Here is a 25,973-nt window from a genome sequence, read left to right as displayed (position 1 = left end):
CCAAAACTTTTCAATTTTAGGGCAAAACCAAAACATATGAATTAAAGAGGCATCAGCAGAGTTGCATTTATTACAAAGTGGAGAAACATTCGGATAAAAACTGGACAGCTTCTGTTTAGAAATGTAAGCTCTATGAACCACTTTAAAAGCTTTTACTGTCTATTTTGATATTATTTGCTAGCTTGCTTTCATATTTTATTTTTTTCCCTTCTAGTGACTCTTTTAGTTGCTCTTTGTAGGTTTTTATAAACACCCCAATCCTGTATCTTCCCACTGATTTTTGCTTTGTTGTATGCCCTCTCTTTTGTTTTTACATTAGCTTTGACTTCCCTTGTCAGCCACAGTTGTACAATTTTGCCATTTGAGTATTTCTTCATTTTTGGAATACATATGTTGTGTACCTTCCTAATTTTTCTCAGAAATATGTGCCACTGCTGCTCTGCTGACATCCCTGCCAGTAGCTCCTTCCAATTTAAGTTGAACTCAGTCATATTGTGATCACTGGTTCCTAAGGGTTCTCGCTAATCGCCTCCGGTTCATTACACAACACCCAATCCAGAATAGCTGATACCCTTGTAGACTCAATGACAAGCTGCTCGAAAAAACTGCCTCTTAGACACTCAACAAACTCACTCTCTTGAGATCCATTTCCAACCTGCATGTTAAAATTTCTCCTGTCTATCATAACATTGCCCTTTTGACATGCCTTTCTATTTCCTGTTGGAATCTGTGGTCCACCTGCCAGACACTGTTGGGAGGCCTGTATATAACTGTCATCAATGTCCTTTTACCCTTGTATGTTCTTAACTCAACCCACAAGGACTCAACATCTTCTGACCCTATGTCACATCTTTCTACTGATCTGATGCCATTCTTTACCAGTAGAGCCACGCCTCCCCCCTCTGTCTACCTTCCAACCCCCCCCCCCCACCATATAACATGTAACCTTGGACATTCAGCTCCCAAATACACTCGTACTTGGCAATCTGTAATAGTGCAACCTTATTTTTTATTCCCCGTGCATTGAGATATTTTCTGATTCTGCATTCCTAATGTTTTGTTACTCAGCCTGTTGGCAGCAACTAAGTCCCATCACCTACCTGCCCTTCCTGACAGTCTGACATTTTTACCATCCGTCCTATCCTGAGTCCCTTCACTCCGGTTCCCACCCTGCTGCCAAACCCTCCCCAACAGCTCTAACAAACCTGCCTGCGAGAATATTGGTCCCCTCGGGTTTCAGTGCAACCCCTCACTTTTGAACAGATCATACCCCCCCCCCCAGAAGAGATCCCAATGATCCAAGAATCTGAAGCCCTTCCCCCTGCAGCAGCTTCTCAGCCACACATTTACCTGCCAAATCATCCTGTGTCTACCCTCACTGGCTCGTGGCACCGGCAGCAATCCAGAAATTACTGCCCTGGAGGTCCTGCTTCTTAGCTTTCTATCTAGCTCTCTAAATTCTCTTCTCATGACCTCTTTACTGTTCCTTCCTAACCCATTGGTACCAATCTGTAGCAAGACATCTGGCTGCTCTCCAGAATGCTGTGGACGTGATCTGAGATGGCAACATCCCATCTGGGCGTCCCACTCACGGCCACAGAATCTCCTGTCTGTCCCCCTCACTACTGAGTCCGCTATCACTACCGTTCCCTTCTTCTCCCTCTTTCCCTTCTGCACCCCGGACAGTGCTCAGTGCCTGTAACCCGGTCTCTGTGACATTCCCCCGGGAGGCCATCCTCCACAAAAGTAGCCAGAGCGGTATATTTGTTTTTGAGGGGAATGGTCACAGGGGAGCTCTATTCTAACTGCCTATTTTCATTTCCATTTCTCCTGAGAGTCAGCCAGCTACTCGCCTCCTGCAGCTTGGGGGGTGACTGCTTCCCTGTAACTCTGATCAATTACCTCCTCACTCTCCCGTACAAACATTGGAACGCCCTAAAAGTTTCAGCAGAATTCTGAAAAAGCCCATTAACAATTTTGCTCCCAAATATCAGCACGGAAGTTCAGAACCTTATTGCATAGAACTCGTTTTAAGTGTGCCTTTCACATTATCGGAAACGATACAGCCAGTACAGCCTTTGGCCTGGGTCAGAGATTCCTCATCTTCATTATGTGGCGTGTCGTATGACGTGAGCTTATGTGATCTATCCATGACCATGATTGTTCTTGGCCATTTTGTTCGACAGAAGTGGTTTGCCACTGCCTTCTTCAGGGCGGTGTCCTGACAGGGTGGGTGACCCCAGCCATTATCAATACTCTTCAGAGATTGTCTGCCTGGCGTCGCATAACCAGCGGTCGCATAACCGGGACTTGTGATAAGCACCTCCGACCACCCGCCACCCCCTGTTCCCCTGACCCTGATCAGGGTTGGGGTAGTGCGACTAAGCAGATGCTGCACCCGGCCCAAGGGTGACCTGCAGCTAGCGGAGGGACCCCGCCACCCGTGTGAGATTACCACCGTTAACACGAGAGATTCCTCCCAGAAGTGACATTATCCGTATCCAGGAAAAGGGATTTTGTTGATGTCACAGTTAATGTTTAAGATACGGGGTTCGATATTTATGATAGTTTATTGTTATTCTTCAGTGCACGCGAGTAGTGGAGAACGAAGTGATTGCTAGTCCGGATCCGATGCATCATAAAACACAATAAACATAAATATTAAAGCAACCCTCTGAAGCGCAGTGTGTAAGTTACTGTTTGAGCATGGCCGTAGATTAGCTTATACTCACGGGCTGATTTTATGTGTGATCCAGGTGCAGGAGAATCCGTACAGACTGTAGGAAGGCGACTCTGACAGGAAACGATTCAGTGACAAAGTGATTCTTGGCAAGAGGAACTCTCGCCGTTCTCGGCGTGGCATTGAGTACACGGTGGGACCGGCACTGTCAGTACGGGTATGAGGCGTGAAGTGTAAGCGCTGCGTGGGGCCGCTCATTTTTACACTGACCGTGGATTAACTCTCCTCTCGGAAACTCAAGTGGAATGAGTCAAAATGTCACCCAGGCGAAGTGAGGGGGTCAGGGTGTATGGCGTCGAGCTATTCACTTTTACTCTACTAGTCCCGATGGGTAAGTGTTTCTTAACTAACCCGAGTAATGTCCACCTTTTTTGTAATTTATATTTTATTGAAGTTTATTATGAAACAAACATGTCCATAAGATGTATTTCAGATACTGTACATATATATCATATAATCATATTTGTCACAAATCCCCACATGATAATCATCCGAGGTATACACATAGAAAGGAGAGGCGAGAAGGAACAATCGGAATAAAAATAACTATGTACAAAGTAGGGAGTGATCTTTTTTACAACATATTCAATGTCCATCTTAGAATCATAATTGCCAAAAAGTAGGAAAAATATCTCGGATGATTACCTTGGCGAAAATATATCCAGTGGTGCTACCGTTTTTGGAAAGTATATTTACACCGCTGTAAATCGTGGTTCTGCTCAAAGTCAGCACCTGATTTGACTATTTTTGTGTGATTATCGGGTGTGATAATCCCAGGGCCGGACTGTAGCCGGTTTCACTGGGATGCCCCTGCTCTTCTTTGACAACCTCCCAACACCGTTCCTCGGTCGGTGTGTAACTACAACGAGAAGACATAGAGCTGCCGGCGGAATGCCACAGAGAATGTGATTAACGCTACCGTGATACTGACTGCCTATTTCACCGCTGGCATTTGGGGCAGCAGTGAAGGTCCTCCGTCTCGGGCGGTGCTCAAGGCTTCTTCGGGTCATAGCTCGGCTTTCACTGCAGCTGTTAGCCATGCAAGTCCCACCCGAGGACTCAGGGATACCATCGCACCCAGATGTTGAAGTTTCCGTAACTTCCTCCGAGCTGAACCCCCGAACCTGGAGGACTGGTGGGCCACTCTTAGTCTGGCCTCTGCCCTTTGACCTGGTTGCCATGGGTGACCCTACCGAGAACCAAAGTGCAAAGCCCCTGACTCCAGCCAACATCGCTCTCCGGGTCATTGAGGCACGCAGGCCTCCAAACCCACGGCAAGGCTGTGGTCCTCTTGGAGGGATCATAGTGTTAGCAGTATCGGTGATGTTAGGAAATAATTCAGATTCTGACCCGGCGAGTATAAGGTTCCCGCATTAAGTCCTTTGGGACCAAGAAAGTCGCAGTGTTGTCTTCATTTGAAATTCTCGACCACAGAAGACAACTGAGGACAAGTAATTAAAGTACTTAAGGAGTTAGGTATATTAGGAGATCAAATGAGAACGGCCAGAATGTTTCTTCAAGCTCACAAGAAGGCGACAGTAACTCAAATGGCCACCCGTTACAGCAGTGATGTGCAGAAGAGCATCTCTGAACGCACAACCCGTCGAACCTTGAAGTGGATGGGCTCCAGCAACAGGCGATCACGAACACGGAGGAACTCAGCAGGCCAGGCAGCATCTGTGGGAAAGAGTACAGGCGACGTTTCGGGGCGAGACGTCCGACTGTTATCTTTTGTTCCGTTTGCTGAGAAAGTTTGCATTCGGACTGCAGCAGGTTAGAGTATATTAACTGTGGTTATCCTTTAAAGCGTTGTTCTGATGGACAGAAAACACTTTCAGCGACTCTTTTACCCCTCCAGTCTGCTGAAGCGTCTCAGCAACCAGAGATGCTGCCTGGCCTGCTGAGTTCCTCCAGCACTTGTGCGTGTCGCTTGGATTTCCAGCATCTGCAGATTTTCTCTTCTTTGTCACTTTGTGGGTACTTTCCTCTGGCAAAGAGATCGTGGTCCTGGGAAGGGAGCAGTAACACAGTATTGACATTCGCCATGATCGGATTAAACGGCGGTGCAGGTTCGGAGGCCGAATGGCCCACTCCTGCTCCCGATGTCTACGGTGGCGGCGGAATGTCAAACACCGGCGAGTGTCTTTGTTTTTGTAATTGGTGAAACAGTGTCGTTTAAGCGTTATCTTTTAAATGTCATTTCGTTTTGTATCACTCTCCACCTTTAGCCGCTGCAACCCTGAGGGTACATCAGAACAGCTTGAAGGGAAGAGTGGACCATTCTGTGCTCCTACCCGCCTCTTACACAATCTCGGACCCGCAGGGTTATCTGCGGATCAAATGGAGCAGGGCCGGGAAAAGAATTGTGGAATACAGATGCATATCAGAGCGAAATAGTAACGCCAATGAATGCAACCAAGTCCTGTCTTACTCAGATCTCTATCAACACCGGGTTGTTCTTTTCCCGGAGAACGCTTCGCTGCTGCTGAAACATTTGCAAATTAACGACAGTGGCCTTTATGAATTATCTGTTAGCCAGGCGAGAGGAATCGAAAGAGGAAGGTTTAACCTAGCTGTCCAGGCTGACAACACAAATGAAACCGACCACGAGGAAATAACGGGTAGGTAACTTCCCAGTAGTCTTGTTCCGTTTGCTGAGAATGTTTGGATTCGGACTGTAGAAGGGGAAACGTGTTAACTGTGGTTATCTTCTAAAGCGTTGAGGAGTTCGTTCTGGCGCACAGAAAACACTTTTAAGGACTTTTTTCCCCCGTGCCTTGCTCTCTTCTCAGCACGAAGGAGGTACAGGAGCCTTAGGTCCCACATAATCAGGTTCAGGATCAGTTATTAAACTTCAACCATCAGGCTCCTGAACCAACGTGGATAACTTCACTCACCTCAACACAGATCTGATGCACAACCTATAGACACATTTTCAAGGACTAATGTTCCCAGGATCTGTCTATATATTTATTTATTTCTCTACTTACAGAAAATATTTGGTTATTTGTCTGTTTATTTTGTTATTGTATTTTCTCTTTGTTTTCTTTTGCACATTGTCTGTTTGCCCGTCCTTGTGTGTAGTTTTTACCCTTGATTCTGATGTGAATGCCTGCCAGAAATTGAATCTCAGGATAGTATATGGTTACATAAACATATTCCACAATAAACTTACCTTGAACTTTGAAGTAGTATTTAAAATGAGGCAGGACGAGCCCAGCGAGTTGCATTCATGCAGGTTTTCAATGTACTTAAACATCACAGGAATCCTGAGGGCTAATTTACAGAATTTGACGCCTAATCACAAAAGAAGATTGGAGCATGTGTACAACACTAAAGAGCTGGCACGTTTTAAAGATTATCTCAAAGATGTGTTTTCTAAAAATTCACACTCTTCTCCACGGACTGTCTTCTCGCCATAGGTTAGAAAACTCCAAACGTTCTCTGCTTTCAGACTGAAGACCTCATGCCTGAATGGCCTGCCCATTATTTGAGGCTGTGACCTTAAGCCAGTCTCCATACATTCATGCTACCTCGTCCACTCCTCATGTTATATGTTTTAATGACTTTCCATTGCACTAAGCTCAAGAGAACTATAGCTTTGCCCACTAATGTGCTCCTCATTGTCAGATCCATTGTCCCAAGACCATTCTGCTGCATCTTGGCTGCTCTCCATCTAAACTGCTGTCATTTAAGAGAGGATGTTAAAATTGCACCTAGCACACCAGGCATAGACCTTCTCATTTTGTACTCAAATCTTCTTACAATAAAGGCCAGCATACACGTAGCATAAACACATTCAGTAGGTCAGACCAGATCTGTGGAAAGAGGAAATAAGTTAATAGCTCAGGCTGAAGACCTTCCAAATTTTTTTTTTAATTTTGTATTTTCAGCATATATAGTGTTGAAATTTCAAATCACTTACTGACCTTTGCCTACTGCACCTGTATGTTATTTCTGAGTTTGCATGGAACGTCACAGTTAACATTATGCTATAACAATACCAGCGACTCAGGTTCAATTCCCGTCACTGTCTGTAAGGAGTTTGTACGTTCTCCCCGTGACCGTGCGGGTTTCCTCCGGGTGCCTTGGTTTCCTCCCAGGTTCCGATGATGTATGGATTGGTCACGTGGGTGTGATTTTGCACCTCGGTTGCTTGTCCATCTTTGCTGTTTCTATTGTGTTTCTTTGTATTTATTGTGAATGACCACAAGAAATAAATCTCAGGGTAGTACACGGTGAAATATATGTACTTTGATAATAAAGTTACATTGAACTTTAATTGGGCGACCGGGGACTCTTTGGGCCAGAAGGGACTGCTATTGTGCCTCATCTCTAAATTAATAAAAATTATAAGGACCCTTGGAATATTAAGACATTCAATCTCATGTCATTTGAAAATACTCCTCCTTCCTCTTTTCCTCCGTTGCACTTTTACACATTATATTCAACTTGCCGCATCATTACCCAGTCACAAATTTTAACTGTGCCATCATGAAACACATTTGGATTTTTGTCACAGACCACACTGCCACCAGGTTTAAGCACCATCCGCAGAGACAAAAAGAGTAAGTTTCGGGACAACAGCCTCCATCAGGACTGCGAGGGAAAAGGAAAGATTGCGGTTTATAACCATCAAAAAGAGATGGGAGAAAGGCTGGGCGGTGATAGGTGGAACCAGATGCAGGTAGAATGGGGCAGGGGGAGTGGATAGGAGTGATGGACAATAATCTTGGCAGACAGGGAGCAGACATTAGGAAATTGCCCATTATGATTTATCATCTGGATTCTGCATCTTCTGTCTATTTTCCTTTTTCATTTTGTGTGGTAACAGGCCTTTCTGGCCCAACAAGCTTGCACTGCCTAATACACATGCAACCTATTAACCTACTAACCTGTACATCTTTCGAATGTGGGAGGAAACCAGAGCACCTGGTGGAAACCTACATAGTCACAGGAAGAACGTACAGACTTCTTACAGACATCAGCAGGAACTGAACCCAGGTTGCTGACACTCTGATAACATTACGCTAACTGCTATGCTATCATGCTCGCTGAAGCGCTTTGTCTCTGTACTTGGTATCACCAGCTGTCTCATATATATTAAACTTGATTCCCTAATCAAAATTTCACCATATCCAGTAAGTAGCTGATACCCCAGCATGGATTCGTTCACTCTCCACCTTCCTATACCCACACTAGTCAAAACCTCCTAACCTGAATCTTGTCAGGTTACGTCTGGTCAGATTCCTAATCTTCACTTTTTATGCATTAAACAATCGTCATTCCAAGTCAGTATGTTACTCGCAATAGTGTGCAGTCTAGTTATCGACAATCTCTCCTGCGGTGCCTCTCCAAAGACTTTCTGAGGGTTCAGATAGACCACAACTAGTTGCCCTTATCTATAACAGCAACAATGTCAGAAAATCGCAAAAGATTACTAAAAATATCATTTCTTTTTCATAGTGTCATTAAGGTCAGCTATGACAACCCTAACCCTATCCCACGTAAGTGAGAGGATCAGAAAGCGAGTGACATTGTTTTCTTTTTCTCAGACGCACCCTAAAAGTCAAAAAGTCTTTTAAGTGTTCCTTTCAACATGCACAGAGAGAGAATCAGTTTTAAAATAAACCTACAGTAACCCAAAGAATTAATTTTTCACTTGTACTTATATGGAAGCAGTTAATTCAAGTATGACCACTTTATATAAAACTGTTGATTTATATATTTATAAAATGTTTATTTTTATATTCATATGTAGAAACTAAATCTAAGTGGGAAATTAGCAAAAGTTCCAATTTTCCCCATGCTGGACTTCCCCTCCTTTCTAAATTAACGTACTGGCTTGACAATTGTTAAGGTTGAAATATCTGAATATCTTCTCACTGCTGCCATCAGGAAGAAGGTACAAGAGCCCCAGTCCTCACACCACCAGGTTCAGGAAGAGTTATTACTCCTCAACCATCAGGCTCTTGAACTAAAGAGGATAACTTGATTTGCCCCATCATTGAAATATTCCTACAACCAATGAACTCACTTTCAAGGACTGTTCATCTCATGTTCTTGACATTTATCACTTATTTATTTATTATTATTGTTTCTCCTTTTTGCATTTGCACATTGTTGTCTTCTGCACCCTGGTTGAACACCTTCGCTGAGCCGTCTTTCATTGATTCCGTTATACTTATTATTCTAGAGATTTGTTGAGTATATCCACAAGAAAATGAATCCATGGGTTGTTTATGGTGACAAATATGTACTTTGATAATAAAATTTACTTTGAACTTTGAACTTCCAATCCTGACTTGTTCCACAGATACAGACAAGAAGAAAACGTCAGGATTCAATGACAAAATTCGATATGTTACTCTTACTCTTATTTTGTTTTTCTTCTGTTTTACCATGAAGATGCACAGAGGTGAGAAATTATGATATAGCACAGCCTACCTATACTTGAGCATTATATTTGTATGTTTTCTACAGCTTTCAATTATTTTATTAATACATAAAACTGTGCTGTTATATGGGTTGTATATTGTACTTCATCAAACAGATCAGTTTAGCCACATAAAAACAACATTATAAACACTAGAGAACTGACAGACACTGGAAATCCACAGCAACACTCAAAGTGTTGGAGGAACTCAGCAGGTCAGGCAGCATCTGTAGAGCGGAGTAAACAGTCGATGTTTGGGTCAAGAGCCTTCAGCAGGAAAATTTGCTGAGTACAGTCATGGTCAAAGACACCAAACGACACAGCTCTACCACAGGATCGGCTAATTAGACATGATATTTGCAATAATGAGCAAGCGTACAGGTGTACCTAATAAAGTGGCCACTGAGTGAAGGTATGTAGGTCAGTTTCTACACCATGCATGGCTTTACCACACCATCCTATTTCTCCATGACACAATGATGATATGTGTAGTCAGTAACATTTTAACTTTTCTCTGCATGGCAATCTTATGGGTTGAGTTGAGTGTCTGTTATACATGGCGCCCAAATTAGGATGGGTGTAGAAACCACTGTTGCTCATGAACCCATTATTTCCTCAACATTAACATTTCACAAAAGTAATAAAATAAAACATACTAATAAATGTAATAACTAAATATTAGTACTGTGAAGTTCCTATAAAATTTAAAATGTTAGAATATTCTGCAATCCTATATGTTAAATGAATCTATGATAGAGCATTTTTCTTCCAGTTAAAAATTAACTGTTCCGCCTATTCATGCTCAATAGTTACAGGATGTTATGCTTAAATTTAGAGAAGATCCCATATTCAGTTTTTGAATCTAGCCAAGACTTTTATACGTTGTGGGGACCATTTCTGAGTTATTTTACAGATGGTGGTTAATAATATATTTTATATGATAAGGGTATTTTTTTACCTTTTTTCTTGCTTTTCCTAACAGCTCTGACTTTGGTAGTGGGTTTAGATCTTTTTCTGTATAACAAAATTATTATATTTCAATATTATGATTTAATTCAATTTTTATGAATACAGGGTGTTGTGGTTGTAACAGTATTTCTATTACAATGTATTTGGTACTTTTTTTTTCTTTTGACTTAATCTTGTTATACTCTGTATTCCTCTATGCAGAAACTAATAAAAAATATTGAAAGAGAAAAATTATCGAAGTACAGTACATAATATGCATGACAGAAACTCCTTATAATCTTGACAGAAGAGAAAATTAGTTGAAATGTTAGCTGTGCAACTTTAAATGTTTAATATATAATTATTTTGGCCGGAGTGTATCAATTCAAGGTTCTGACCAGCAACTGCTCATTGCCAAAGGGGGACTAATATGAGTTTTTTTTCTTCTTAGATTCTAAACGAGCTCAAAAGCGATCAAAAAAAGGAAATGCTTCTCAGAATGGTCAGGTAAGCACAACCATGGGGAATGTTGAGGTTATTTTATCCATGTGGATATTTGTTTCTGGAATTGCTGCTCCTCCACAGTCTGCAAAGATATGGGCTCTCTAATATGTATTTGGAGAACACCTTGGCTCATCTGATACTGGTTATTGGCAGGAGATGTTGTATTAGTGTTGCTGGAAGGGTGGAGAAACAGGATGGTGTGGTAAAGCTGTGCATCAGCATTCTACATATAGTGACTGACCTATATACATACATTTAGTGGTCACTTTACTGGTACACCTGTACACTTGCTTGTTAATGCAGGTATCTAATTATCCAATCACGTGGCAGCAACTCAATGCATAAAAGTATGCAGACATGGTCAAGAGGCTCAGTTGTTGCTCAGGCCAGAATGGGGAAGAAATGTGACTGTATGACTTAGTGGAATGATCATTGGTGCCAGGCGGAGCACCTCAGAAACTGCTGACCTCCCGTGATTTTCATGCACACCTGTCTCTAGAGCTTCCAGAGAATGATGCGGAAAACAAACACTTCCGGTGAGCGGCAGTTCTGTGAGTGAAAATACCTTGTTAATGAGAGAGGTCCGAGAAGAATGGCCAGACTGGTTCAAGCCGACTGGAAAATGACAGTAACTCAAAGTCAACGCGTTACAGGAGTGGTGTGCAGAGCAGTCTCTCTGAACGCATGTTACATCAAACCTTAAAGTGGATGGGCTACAGCTCAGAAGACCAGGAATATACACTCTGTGGCCACTTCATTAGGTACAGGAGGTACCTGATAAAGAGGCCATTGACTGTAGGACTATGGCTGGGCTTTCAGATGATCGTACTGAGGACACGGAGATGAGAATTGAAAGGCTATACATCACAATAATCACATTCCCAACACTGTGTTTGAACACAAGCAATATTCCTCTGTGAAATGGTTGTATCATGAGCTTTCTGTGTTTCATTGTGCACGACCACAACTGTTGCATATGCCTTAACTTATGCATAGCTCCCCAAAATGTGTAACATTGCTGTAATACATATCATCTTCCCAATCGCAGAAGGTTCAAGGACAAGGAAACAGCTTAATGGGGAAGGGCAGCAGAGACAAGGAACTCTTTAACACAGGGTGTTAGCAAAGTCTGCTGTAGCACAGAAACAGGCCATTCGGCCTCTGGTCCATGCCAACCTGATCTTCTACATAAATGCACCTGGAACATAACCTCTCCAAACCTGTTGCTGACATGTCGGGTGCTGGGGTGGAGATACTTCTCTACCAAAGGTGGTGTAAGGCACTCATTTCCTCTGCTAGCCTGCAGGTCACCCTTGGGCAAGGTGTAGTACCTGCTTAGCCTTCCCCTCCCCAATCAGGGCCAGGTGGAGCCATGGGGGCAGGTGGTGGGTGGTCGTACGAGCGGCTGGTGCATATCACATCCTGGTTATGCGGCCACTGATGCCAGCAGTCAATCTCCAAAAAGCATTGATAATGGCTGGAGTCACCCATCTTGTAAAGAGGCTGCCCAGAAGAAAGCAATGGCAAACCACCTTTCTTAAAAAAAATTACCAAGAATAATCACGGTCATGGAAAGACCATGGTCACCCACGTCATACAACACGACACGTAACAATGACGATGATGTTGGCAAATACAGTAGCTGGAGATCTAAGCAGCACATTGAAAACAGGAACCAGAATAGTTGAGCAAGTGCCATAAAGTTGCAGACTGCTACAGCACAGAAACAGGCCCTTTGGCCCATCTACTTCATGCTGACATGGTCCTCTAACTACTTGCACCTGGACCATAGCCTCTGCAAACCCCTCGCGGACGTATGTCATGAAATATGCTGTGCAGCAGCAATATTGTGCAAGACATTAAAACTACTCTAAGCTACAGAAATAAATAACTAGTGCAAAAGTGGAATAATGATGTGGTGTCCATGAGTTTGTGGACAGTTCAGGCTCCTGCACAGATCTTTGGAATTCAGCTGATCTATGTCCTGCTGCGTCCTTGGGCAACCAAGCTTGCGATATATGACTTAATGTCATCAGCAAACTTACCCATTAGACTAAGTAACAATAAAAAAATAAAATCACGCAAACAAGGAATAGTGACGTGGTATCCGTGGGTTCATGGACTATTGTGGAACCTGTCGGTGGAGGGGAAGAAGCTGTTCCTCAAGTATTATGTGTGGATCCTTAGGCTCCTGTACCTCCTCTGCATAAGGACAACAAATTTCACAACATATGCTCATGACAACAAACCTGATTCTGATACTAACGAGAAGAGAACATGTCCCCGATGGTGAAGGTCCTTAATGATGGACACTGCCTCCCTGAGGCTCCATGCCAACATGATCCTATATTAATCCCATTTCATTCTCCCCACATTCCCATTAACTCCCCTAGATTCAACCCCACAATTTACAGTGGCTAACAAATGGGCAATCTGTGCCTCTCTGGAATGTGGAAGGAAGCTGACCCCCCTGGGAAAGCACGCGAACTCCACACAGACAGCCCCAGTGCTCAGTGTTATTTGTACCTTCACCAATTAGTGGGGAAACTCTACCACAGAATGCCTGGGAAACAAAATGATTAGATACTGTATATTCATGGAGGAGTTAGATGACTAAAGAGATCACACCATCAAGAGTACTGAGGCGATCGGCTGTTATTATAAAGAATGCCACCTCTTGCTTTCATTTTCTGCATTTCTATCTTTTGTATTATGACTGAAGTATGAAAGTTTTCCAACTAACTACTGTTTGAATGTTAGAATCTTTTTAAAGCAAAAACACATTCTCCTTTTAAATGATATTTTATCCATTTGTGAATTATTTATAACTGTGACAAACAGCCCAAGGAAAAATATTGCATCTGTTCTAATTTATGTAAACATGATTTGCAATTGTGGATGGTTACACTCAGTGTTCTTCCATCTTCGAGTGCTAGATGTTCACACCAAAGTGACTTCACACATCACGGTTGACATTTAGCTCACTTCCGCTTCTGGTTTGTGTTTACCTAAAAGCCCGGTGCAGATATACAGACATTAACTGACCTAGAAGCACAAAAATAACAAAAGGAAATGGAGGTGACCACCAAAGTGACCGGCTATGCTTTGCTGCAGGATATGACAATGAAAAGCCACAAGCCCCTTTAAACTAGCCCCTATAATGTTACAATTAGTAATGAATCTCACTCTTCAGCTTTTCTCAATTCAGTGGTATGAAACAAGCAACAGATTTTTTTAGAAGGCGAAGGTAGAACAGAATGGCTAAAATGCCCCAGTTTTTTACCTTAATCCCTCAATTTAAATCCATCTGGAAATCATTGCCTGGAAATTAGATTTGGTGCACAACATCACTGTGTTCATTTTGAGCGCTCAGTTGGGTCTCTCCATTGCAAAGGAAGGACACAAGTTTTAAGATGTTGTATCCTACGCTCAGAAAGAGTGCAGAAACATGGCTTACAAAGTCCCAATTGCGTTCCCACAAATTAAGGGCAACTTCCAAGACTGTTGCATAGCAACACCAAAGGAGATTCAGTCCTTAAAGACACACTTGGCTTGGCAGCTGGACAGTGGTGATGATGGAGGTAGAGGCTATAGGGGTCAAGGGACAGATGGCAGGTGACAGGGGACAGGGTTCAGGGGACAGAGGACCTGGACTGAGAATGGGAGACGGAACTGGAGATAGGAGACTGGGAATGGGGGGAGGGGCAGGGGACAGGTGACAGGGAAGGACAGGGGATGGGGGCAGAAGGGAGAGGACTGTGACAGGGAATAGAGAACAAGAAACAGAGGACAGGGTCAAGGCAGAGAGGACAGGGCACAGGAAATGCAGGACAGGGAACATGGGATGGAGAATAGGGGAGATCTCCCAGATCTATTGACGGTTAAGGACAAAAGTCTTTGATCTGAAGCGTTAACTTTCATGCTCTTTCCACAGATGCTATCAGATCAGTGAACTATTTCAATCATTTTCTATACTTTCATTTTAAATTTGCAGCATCTGCATTTTTGGTTTTCTCATTTCCGTGATCAAGATTGGCCAGGCAGGTGAATGTTGGAGGCTGAGGTGATGGAAATATGATCTGGTGCTCTAGTTGCTCAATTGTCGACCCTTGCCCCTAAAAAAAAACTCACCTGGTGTGCAGGCTCAGGGCACTGATGTCCCCTTTCACCAGTTTTAGACAACTCAAAATCAGAATCAGAATCAGGCTTAATATCAGTGGCTTCTGTCGTGAAATTTTGTTGTATTTGCAGCAGCAGGACATTGTAATTCATAATAATAGAAAAAATGTGAAATACATATATATATATTAGTTAAATTAAATAAGTGCAGTTTGTGGAAAAATAGAAATGAAAAGTAGTGGGGTAGTGTTCACGGGTTCAATGTCCATTTAGAAATCAGATGGCAGAAGGGAAGAGGCTGTTCCTGAATCGCTGAGTGTGTACCTTCAGGCTGCTGTACTTTCTTTCTGAAGGCAGCAATGAGAACAAGGCATGTCCTGGGTAGTAGAGGTCCTTAATAATGGACGCTGCCTTTTTGAGGCATTGCTCCTTGAGGGTATCCTGGATGCTATGGAGGCCCGTGCTCATGATGGAGCTCACTAAGTTTACAACTCTCTGATCCTGTGCAGAAGTCCCCCTCCCCTATAGTCAGTTGTTCACCACAGACAGCCAGGGCCTCGCCAAATGTTTCCTTCAAATAGCTGGGGCCAGCATCTGGAAGCCAGCCCACATGTGGCAAAGATGTCATGGATTAATGACATCAAGCAGACCGTAAACAAAAATGACCAGATTTCCATCAGCCCAATTCCAATCATGGAGGAGACTCTGCAACTCTAGGAAATCAAAACCCACCATCAAGATGATCAAAAGGGAATTGAACTGAGGATTTAATTGGACAAATTAATGCCATGTCGCTTCCCACTGGTCTTACTTGATTTGGTTTGCTTGTATGTGGTTGCAAAGCCACCAGCAATTTTCAAACATTCAGCAAAGAGAAAGAACTCATAATCAATATCAGTAGTTTCTCTGTGGGGAAAGATGCACACTCAGTGGCCATTTTAGGAGTGTACCTAATAAAGCGGCCACTGAGTGTATATCTGTGGCCTCCAGCGGTTGTAGCACATCAGCTTTGAAGTTTGATGCAGTGTGTGTTCAGAGATACTCTTCTGCACGCCACTGTTGAAACGTGAGGTTAGGTGCCTTCCTGTCAGCTTGGACCAGCCTGGACATTCTCCTCTGACAAGCCTGGACATTCTCCTCTGACCAGCCTGGACATTCTCCTCTGACCAGCCTGGACATTCTCCTCTGACAAGCCTGGACATTCTCCTCTGACCAGCCTGGACATTCTCCTCTGACCAGCCTGGACATTCTCCTCGGACAAGCCTGGACATTCTCCTCTGACAAGCCTGGACATTCTCCTCTGACCAGCCTGGACATTCTCCTCTGACCAGCCTGGACATTCTCCTCTGACAAGCCTGGACATTCTCCTCTGACCAGCCTGGACATTCTCCTCTGACCAGCCTGGACATTCTCCTCGGACAAGCCTGGACATTCTCCTCTGACAAGCCTGGACATTCTCCTCTGACCAGCCTGGACATTCTCCTCTGACAAGCCTGGACATTCTCCTCTGACCAGCCTGGACATTCTCCTCTGACCAGCCTGGACATTCTCCTCTGACAAGCCTGGACATTCTCCTCTGACCAGCCTGGACATTCTCCTCTGACAAGCCTGGACATTCTCCTCTGACCAGCCTGGACATTCTCCTCTGACAAGCCTGGACATTCTCCTCTGACCAGCCTGGACATTCTCCTCGGACAAGCCTGGACATTCTCCTCTGACCAGCCTGGACATTCTCCTCTGACAAGCCTGGACATTCTCCTCTGACCAGCCTGGACATTCTCCTCTGACCAGCCTGGACATTCCCATCTGACCTCTCTCGTTAACAAGGCATTTTCACCCACAGAACTGCCGCTGGCTGGATGATTTTTGATTTTTCCACCATTCCTGGCATGATACTTCCAGGGGATGCTGGAATACTCAAACCACCACCAACAACAACAATCATTCCACGGTTAAAGTCACTGAGACCACGTTTCTTCCCCATTCTGATGTTTGGTCTGAACAACAACTGAGGCTCTGAATCACTTAATAAAGTGGCCATTTCTCTATATCTTCAGCATAGAGAAATCGCTCCTACTGGTATGGTGGCTACTGACAATGCTGTGTACCCTTCAATGTCCACCGAAGCAAGGTTGATAAGGTTAAAATGCTTAGGAAATGGAAGGCTCTTCAAAGAAAAGTTTACAGCTAAAGCAATATGGTTTTGTGAAAAGGAAATCGTGCTTGACCAACGGATTGGGCTTCTCTGAAATAACCTATGGTGTGACTAAGAGAATTGTGAAGTGTGATATGCTTAGATTTTCCACAGAACATTATATAAATATCTGTTTCAAAGGTTATGGTGCAAAACACAGCAATGGTGCACGAGGTGACATACTGGGCCGGATAAAAGATTGGCTATCTAACAGAAAACAAAAAGTGGGCACAAGATTTTCTCACTGGCAAGGTGTAATCCTATTAAAAGTCAAAGAGGTTCCATGGACATCTCCTACTTTTAATGTACCGGTATATCACTGTCTGTTCCGATAGAGAGTGGCTGAGAGACAGAGAAAGGTTCAGATAGCATGAGAGTAATAAAGGCAGATAATGAAGAGACGAGGAGTGCAGTCAGCTGTTCAGCTGTTTTGATAACAAAGGGGGGGGGGGAGGAGTGAGGTGTGGTCCTCCTGGGAGGTTCATGATTCTAATTCTGGAGTTTGGATGGTGAGTGAGTAAGAAAGTGGCAGAGAGAGAGGTAAAGGGAGAGTGAGATGGATAGAGAGAGAGCAAAATAGAGTGATAGAGAGGGAGAAATATAAAGATAAACAGTAAGAGAGAAAAAAGATAGAGAGAGAGGGAGTGCGGTGTACAGAGAAAAAAGAGATAGAGAGAGAGTAAGCAAGAGAGAGGGAGAAAAAGATAGGGTCATAGAGATAGAGATATAGGAGAGAGAGAGAGTTTCCAATGGATAGTAAATGGGAAGAGAAACAGAGACTTGTAGATCAGTGCGGGATTTGTCGCCATAGATATCGGTTCAGATATGATATTTGACAGAACTGGGGTGGGTAGACTCAGACTTTTTGTGTTCCTGTTAATGAATGGATTCTACAGTTTGAAGAAGCACAGCCCAAGGATTCCTAGAGTTGCTTAAGATGTTATACTTTATCAAGGAAGGACTTTTCTTTGTGTTCCTGGAAACCCACAGCAGAGCTTGGAATAATTCTCTAATTTCAGAAGTCAGGGTCCAGGTATGTAGACACACTGACATGCTCACCAGTGGGAATTCAGCATGATCAGAACATCAGTGCTGAGGGTATTGTCCTGGGGGTAGATGCTGATGTTAGCTCACCTATCCTGCCTGTTTGTTTGGTGAACTTTGCAGGGGCAATACTTCTCTAGTGCTTTGAGTTTGCCCATGCCGCTGAAGAGTAAAGGAGAATAGAACCACTGTTGCTTGGTTGCTCTGTGCTGAGTTTGATACCACAGAAAGCTGGCAGATTCCAGTGCCCACTATATTTGTGAATATAGTGTCCAGATCACCTCCCTGGTGCAACGATGAGTAGCAGATCGGAAGACCACAGGGTTACAGATACCATTAATGCTTGCAGGCTTTTTCCTGTCAGGTTGCGTGAGACTCAGTCTAGAGGTCATAGGTTTAGGGTGAAAGGTGAAATAGTCAATGGGAATCTGCAGGGGAAATTTACACAGAGGGTAGTGCAAGTGTGCAACAAGCTACAAGCTAGATGAGAGGCCAATAGTTAAATTGAAGAGAAGTTTGGATAGGTACGTGAATGGAATGGGTTTGGAGTGCTATGGTTCAGATGCAGGTAGATGGGACAAGGCCGAAGACCATGCTGTTATGAGTGATGAACAGACCTGATGGTCAATGGGGTGCAGAGTTAACCATTCCCAAACCCCCTCCTGAGAACTACGAACTATTGCTGTTGCTATGCTGCTCATGAGAGAGAGATAAAGCCCAGGTGCTGAGGACCCGCCCATAGATGCCAAGATTTATCCCGCATGCGCAATCACTCTCAGCATGTCTGGAAAGGCGGCTGAGAAAGGAGACAGTCCTAAATGAGTCCAGGGTTGATTTAGCAGAGACGTTTTTACCGATCTTGTACCAGGAGAGGTTAGAGGATGGTAAAACGGAGAATAGTGGAGCTAAGGAAAGTAAGGGAGATGAAGCAGGTTTAGTGGTGTCAAGGAACGAAATTTCGAACCTGGCTCACAAGATACCCCTAGGTCGACACTTACGAGTGAGGAAGGAGGTTATGGAGGCACAGAGTAAAGATGAGAAACAGATGAGGCAGTTAGAAGGTCCAGGGTTGGACACGGATGATCTGTCTGGCTTGACAGAGCTGTTTGCAGTTGAGGAATTTAAGTGTGTTCCTGATGATATGAGAGCAGTCCTAGATGAAAAGAATGCCGCTACCTTGCGAGAGTCTGCTGGGTTAGCAGACGAGGTTGTTTTAACCTGCAAGGTTGAGTTTACTCCGAAGGGGAGTTGCCCAGAGAGTAACTGGGAGGATCAGGGGAACTTAAAATTTGAATAGGGGACTGGTATTGAAAGCCTAGAAGAGGCAGATGACCCGTTTGCTTGTGTTCAGGATGTGAAGGATGTGGAGTCACAGGATACTGAACCTTGTGTTGAAGCTCAGGAAAAGTCTGAGGTATCTGATTTAGTTGAAACGGAATGCAATCCTTTTGGGTCAGATAGACTTGGTTCAGTGAAGAAAGGGTTAACCTTGGCACCAGGAGAAAGAACTGTTGGCACTTATCTTGGCAATTCAGCATTTTGAGGTCTACATCTGTGCAGCACAGAGACCATTAATTGTTTATACTGATCACAACCCTTTGGTATTCTTGGCTAACATGAAAAATAAAAATAGGAGGTTATTAAGTTGGAGTCTGTTGTTACAGGAATTCGATATTAAAATACAACATGTAAAGGGGAGTGACAATGTAATTGCTGATTGTTTATCTAGAGCAGTGGTTCCCAATCTTTTTTTGGCCATGCCCCACCTAATCACCTCTAAAATCCTGATGCCCCCTGTGGTGATATATAATTCTTATTATTCAAAAAGTGAACTCCTATTCACCTGGAGGAAGCCTAAAAGACCATTAACTTGGTTTAAACAAGCTTCCAAAGAACATGGCATTCATGAAAGAGAAAAATAAAAGAACCAAAGGACTGTTAAAGTTCTGAGGAAGAAATTACTAAGAAATTGTAAAAAAAAAAGAACATTAAGTGATATTAAAATAATAATAATAAATAAATAAAACAATGCCGATTCGTTTCTACAGCATACAAAGACAGATACACCGTTTAAAAGAGATGACGCAATGTACACACCTTCACACCGCCAAGAACCGAAAGCTACTGCAAAAAGCAGCATTGGCGCGACCTCGTACGAGTTTCCTACGCGTTTGGACTTGTTCATTCGTTCCTTCCTACATCAGTCAATTCATTAATTTAATTATGAAAGCCATTTGATGGTTGTAATGATGGTGATACACTATATATACAGTACGTACGCAATTACACATGTACATACACACAAGTATTTTTATGTATGCATACTATATATACACATATGTATTAACTCGCACACACACTCATACTCACACAGAATTACTAGAAAAAATTCACTGTTAATAACTCATTCTCGAATTGCCCCCCTTAAAAATCAAATTACCCCCCTGTGGGGCGTACGCCCCACGTTGGGAACCACTGATCTAGATGTTAATTTGAAAGTGTATCTGTATTATTCTTGTAGTTAAGACCACTTCTGTATTTTGTTAAACTCTGTAATTCAGTAATATGCTTTATTAGTTAATTTTCACTCTGGGGAAAATTTCCAGAAGGATGGGGGTTTTATGAGTGATGAACAGATCTGATGGTCAATGGGATGCAGAGTTAACCATTCCCAACCCCCCTCCTGAGAACTACAAACTATTGCTGTTGCTATGCTGCTCATGAGAGAGAGAGATAAAGCCCAGGCAAGAACATTTGCTACAGATAAGAGGGGGAGAGAGACTGTTGATTTATTGTATTATGAATCTTCCTGAATTATTTACCCTCCACTACAAGGACTTTACTTAGCTTGTTAACATTCCTCAGGAGATTGCAGGAGTGGCCTGATTTGATGGACGCAGTCATTCAGAGTTGATGGATAGCTGAGACTCCGTGAGTGGGGATAAAAAGACAGGTCTGGAGAGACACCCTTCAGACACACCAGTGGACACTGACTGAGTGTTGGGAACCCACAGAAAGGTGGGAGCTTCGGAGACCGAACCAGGAGATCGGTCAGGAAAGCTCACAGTGTGACAGCAGGAAAGGTGGGGACTTGTGTGTGTGTCCACTCATGCCAGAGTGACGAGTCCACCACAGAAGAACAGTCTAGCTGAAGACCAGAGGGGTCATAACTGAATGACCACAACGACACGATGGATTAAGAAAGCAAAGGAAGATTTGGCTGCTGTAGCTGTTACATCTCGCTCTCTCTCTCTCTCTCTCTCTCTCTCCAACGATTTCAATCCAACAACCATAACCCCCTCAGCATTTATGAACTGAACTCTATACTTTCCTATGACAATTCATTTACCCCTAGACATGGATAGAGCTTGTTTATTATTGACTATTATTATTCCTACACTTTTAGGTTTATTACTGCTAACTTGTTTTATATGTATATTTGCATTTTTGATATTGTATTGTGTAGTTTACTAATAAACTCCTTTAGTTTGGTACCACCAGACTCCAACGGAGTCTTCTTTCTCTGCTGGTCAGACACCCAGTTACGGGGTACGTATCAATGCTAACACGTATTAGATGGGCTGAAAGGCCTGTTTGTGCTGTAGTACTGTACAAATCTAGGCCATGATAGTTATTGCTGAAGATGATTTAATAGAGATGCTCAGATCTAATGTGACCTTGATTTCCACAGAGGTCACAGCCAGAGGTCTCCCACAGAATATTTGCTATGATGGCAGCCCTGAAAAACCAGAGCCTCAAATGCATGGTTCATCAGTAAGATCTCATTGGGAAGTGGTAGCTCTGAAGTGTCTGTGGAAGTCAGCATTCTACAACTTGTCCTGTGCACATCCTGAAAACTAAATAACGACTGGAGGGGGAGGGACAGAAATGAAAGAAATAAAGAAGTTAAAGACAATTTTCTGATCAGGTGCATCACTCTTCCTAAACTGGCCGTAATTTCATCAGTTACAAATGTTAAAAGAGGACAAATAAATATTCATGATATTGCTCTCATTGTGTACGATATAACTAAATATTGGTACCAAATGAGCAATACCAGTATAGGTATTGGTTTATTATTGTTACACGTACAGAGATACAGTGAAGAGTTTTGCCTTACCGACAGTCATGCAGATCATGTACATTGAGGTAGAACAAGGTAAAACAATAACAGTACAAAGTAGACTGGAAAGGCTGAATTAGCTGCCATTTTAATAGCTCAGCACTCTTTGTGAAAAGTGGGAAGTTGTTGTCCATGCATACTTCATTGTTTTATTGGCAAAAAGAGTCAATTAACTCATTGCATTGAATGGTGCTGAACACAAGCGTTATCTTGTTCCATCACTGGAAATGCACAAGGATTTTAGTGCAAGAGATGCACGGAGATCTGAGTGTCCTGGTGCATGATCTGCAAATGGCTAACATGCCAGTACACCAAGTCATTTGGGAAACTGGAGGAACTGAATACAAAATAGGGAAATGTGGTTCAAATGCATTAGGCATTACTGAAATTGAAAACGCTGTGTTTTGTACTGGTTTACTGGGTTGGCTGGTGGATGGGGGATGGTTAGAAAAGCCAGGCTTGTAACCTCTGAGATTTAGAACCTGGAGAGGTGACTTGAATGAAACAAATCCAATCCTGAGCAGCACACACAAAATGCTGAAGGAACTCAACAGGGCAGGCAACATCTAATAAAAAAAGTACAGTCGTCGCTTCGGGCCAAGACCCTTCGGCAGGACGATCTCGATTGGGTCTTGGTAGGATGGAGTCATTAGTGTCACAAAGCTTTCCAGCACAAAAACAGGATTAATGCAGAGAGGATGTTTCTCCTTGTGGAAGAACTTAGAATTTGGGATCACTTCAAAAATCAAGGGGCATTTGCCTAAGAGAAAAATGAGACAAACGTTTTCCAATCAGGCGATAATGAGTCATTCCACCTCGCTTCCTTAAAGTGCCTTTGATTCAGAGTCTTTGAATACATTTATGGTGCTATAGACTTTGGTGAAAGGCTATCATGAGCAGATGGAAACGCAGAGCTAAGATTATAAAGCAAAGTTAATTAGCATAATAAAAATAAATAGCATAGAAAGCTTGAGGGGCCAAGTGGCCTATGCCTGATCCTAATTTATATATTCATGTTTATACAACAAGTGCAACAGAATCTTCTGGAATATTCCATTTGCAATGGCAAAATATTCCAAGAATGATATGGAGGTGAAATCAAACAAAATAGATGGCAAGTCAAACTACCAAAAGCTTGGTCAATATAGTATATTTAAGAAGGGTCTTCAAATAGAAACAAACTTAGAACTTCAGAAAAAGTTTAGAGAGGGAATTCCAAAATTCCATAAGTTTTAGAATTGCCCTTATGGATTGGAGGATTGCAAACGTGACCAGACTATTTTGGAAAAGAAGAGAGAAAATGGAGAATTGCCAAGCTGTTAGCCTAAATTTAGTTGGAGAGAAAGTGCTGGAGCCCATAACAAGTGACACACAGAAAATGTTGCAGGAACTCAGCAGGTCAGGCAGCATCAATGGAAGTGAAGGATTTGTCATGAGGACTTCAGGACATTGGAAACTCTGATTCTAATGAAGCGTCTTAGCCTGAAACATCAACTATTCTTTTCTCTCCGTAGATACTGCCTGACGTGTTGAGTTCCTCCAGCATCTTGTGTGTGTTGCTCAGGATTTCCAGCATCTGTAAAATCTCTTACATCATTAACATCTATATTGAGGTTCACTGAGCAACACGTCTTGTTTTGCTCCAGATCATGTTTTGACTAATGTACTGAATTATAAAGGATGTGACTAATAGAATAAACAAGGGGGAAATCAATATTTGGATCTTTGGAGGGCTTTTGATAAGGTCCCACACATTTGCTGAAGACTTTGGTGACGTACTAGGCTCTTTTTGAATATTAAGGCAATTGAGGGATGTGGGGTAGCACCAGAAAATGGAACTGAGGTAAAAGATCTTGGGAAAACGTGGGGCAGACAGGAATGACTAGAGAGCTAACGTCGACTTCTATTCCTACTGTCCTTGTGTCCTTATGAGTTTCAGAGCTCAGCGTTAGTAGCTAAAGCTTCGCCCAACAGTGAATTTCTGGAAATGCAAAATAAAATCAGAAATTCTATTGATGATAGTTCAACTCTCAAAAAACAAGAAAATTCAATGCATCAAATTTTATTTTTACTAGATTACTCTAACAAAATTTGTGACCTGATCCTTTTTCTTTATTTAGCAGAAGAATCCAACGACAAGCAACCCCACGGTAATATTCTCTGACGTGAACTCATCAGACTATGTAGGAATTACTGGAAAGGCAGATGAGTGGTGATACAACAGAAGAAGGCCATTTTCAGAAACTGAGTAATTATTCATAAAATTATGTCAACCTTGTTTGTATGAATTGTTTTTATTTGTTCAAACAAAATGTGTAGACGTGTTACCTACACACACTAAGGAATAATTGGCCAATGGACAAGAAATTATCTCCTGGTGCTTGTGCTCTGAAGAATGAAATTTCTTGATCAAATTAAGGAAAGCGCATTTGAGAGAATTTGTTTCAAGTCTTCAATGCATATTGTCAACATATACGTTTGAAAAGGTGTTGCATTCTCATCACTGAAACAAATACTTTCTGCCCCTGTGAGTCTCTCTCTACATCTGAGTCTACCTGAACTGAAGCCAATAGTAACCGGAGGGTGAAACTTAATTTGACACTAATTCATGCCAAGAGATTCATCTTCTACATTTTCCTAGTGTTTGGTCTGACATTACAGTAGTCAATTTCCACTGAGTCCACAACAACTTGATTATCGTCTATATTGTAATTTTTCTTGTTTAATTTTCTTTTAACTATGTTTGTATAATCACCCGTTTGTCTATAAATGCTCAGTGGATTATCAGTACTTTTTATAGTTTCTTTGTCTGCAGCCTATGACATGCCATAAATTGCACTGTCTCAAAGGCTTTTCTTATCTGTAATTTAAGAGACTGTGCAGAGCTGGAAATCCTGAGCAGCACACAAAAAATGCTGGAGAAACTCAGCAGGTCAAGCTGCATCTATGGAGAGGAATAAACAGTCAATGTTTCATCAGAACTCAAAGCCTGACCGTTTGGTTCGAAGTATTTTTCAGTATAAAGATATCGACAAGTTCTTTGTCCTTTGTCTTTCTTCAGTTCTTTCTTCATTATAGAAGATTGAGTTGGTTATTGTTATTTCCTTGTTATGGAACTTAACAAAACAACTGTAGCCACAAGATTTACGCTTCATTCTTGACTTGCAAAGTGCTTTCTGGACAATATAATCTCTAGATCCAACAAACTCAGCAGCTTCAAATCCCCAGACATCTTTGTTTTAAATCCACTGTCCAATTCCAATAACCAAGTGCCATCAGATCCCAACCTCTCACCTCACTGTAGTCATCCCGTGCTGCCAGCAGATCCCATATACAACCCTGTCCTTCGGTCGAGGCTGATTCCTTGTCACACCACTCAACCCCATACTCACCTAGATACTGTGCAACTATCAGACATTATGAGATTGCCACACTTTTGCAACCTTGCAGTTTGAAAACTGGTAAAATGTTCCCTATGCTACAACCACAACTACACATTCTAAAGTATGTCAGCTTCTGTGAAGCACGTTGGGGTATCCTGAGTTCATATAAAGTACTCATATAAACACAAGCCCTTCTTTCCTTTGGTTTTATACTTGTGTGCAGTTGTATGCAAAGGGACTTGTGCCACTGGGTGCAGGTGCACCAAGCTTTAATAAAGTTCAAAGTAAAATTGGTTATCAGAGTACATACATGCCATCACATACAACCCTGAGATTCTTTTCCTGCAGGAGTACTTGGCAAATCTACAGAACAGTAACTGTAAACAGGATCAATGGATGACAAACTGTGCAAATGCAGATAATAAATAAATTACAATAAATAACGAGCATGAAATAACAAGATAAAAGTGTCCTTAAATGAG

At 42.5% G+C, this 25,973-nt stretch overlaps 1 protein-coding gene across 2 annotated transcripts; it reads left to right on the top strand.

Annotated features, from left to right (window-relative positions):
• The first annotated feature begins 2,773 nt into the window (after positions 1 to 2,773).
• LOC140738060 (uncharacterized) lies at positions 2,774 to 25,564 on the top strand. Of its 2 annotated transcripts, XM_073065093.1 has the most exons (6): positions 2,774 to 3,071; positions 4,969 to 5,361; positions 9,057 to 9,158; positions 10,576 to 10,631; positions 24,229 to 24,356; positions 24,981 to 25,564. In XM_073065093.1, the coding sequence occupies exons 1-5, from the start codon at positions 2,996 to 2,998 to the stop codon at positions 24,322 to 24,324; spliced, it is 723 nt and encodes a 240-aa protein (XP_072921194.1). In that variant the 5' UTR covers positions 2,774 to 2,995; the 3' UTR covers positions 24,325 to 24,356; positions 24,981 to 25,564. The 2 variants fall into 2 exon arrangements, with proteins under 2 accessions (XP_072921194.1, XP_072921186.1); XM_073065085.1 differs by having other exon boundaries at positions 24,229 to 25,002.
• Positions 25,565 to 25,973: the final 409 nt, after the last annotated feature.

This window comes from Hemitrygon akajei, chromosome 2 (assembly GCF_048418815.1).
Source record: "Hemitrygon akajei chromosome 2, sHemAka1.3, whole genome shotgun sequence".
Classification (NCBI taxonomy): Eukaryota; Metazoa; Chordata; class Chondrichthyes; order Myliobatiformes; family Dasyatidae; genus Hemitrygon; species Hemitrygon akajei.
Note: the sequence above shows the minus strand (reverse complement) of the source record. Positions and strands in the feature narration are given on the sequence as shown.

Excerpts from the sequence above, each read along its gene's own strand:
- LOC140738060 (XM_073065093.1), top strand. The coding sequence starts at position 2,996 with ATGTCACCCAGGCGAAGTGAGGGGGTCAGGGTGTATGGCGTCGAGCTA. Across the intron at positions 3,072-4,968 it reads TACTCTACTAGTCCCGATGG|CCGCTGCAACCCTGAGGGTA; the intron begins GTAAGTGTTTCT and ends CTCCACCTTTAG. Across the intron at positions 9,159-10,575 it reads TACCATGAAGATGCACAGAG|ATTCTAAACGAGCTCAAAAG; the intron begins GTGAGAAATTAT and ends TTTTCTTCTTAG.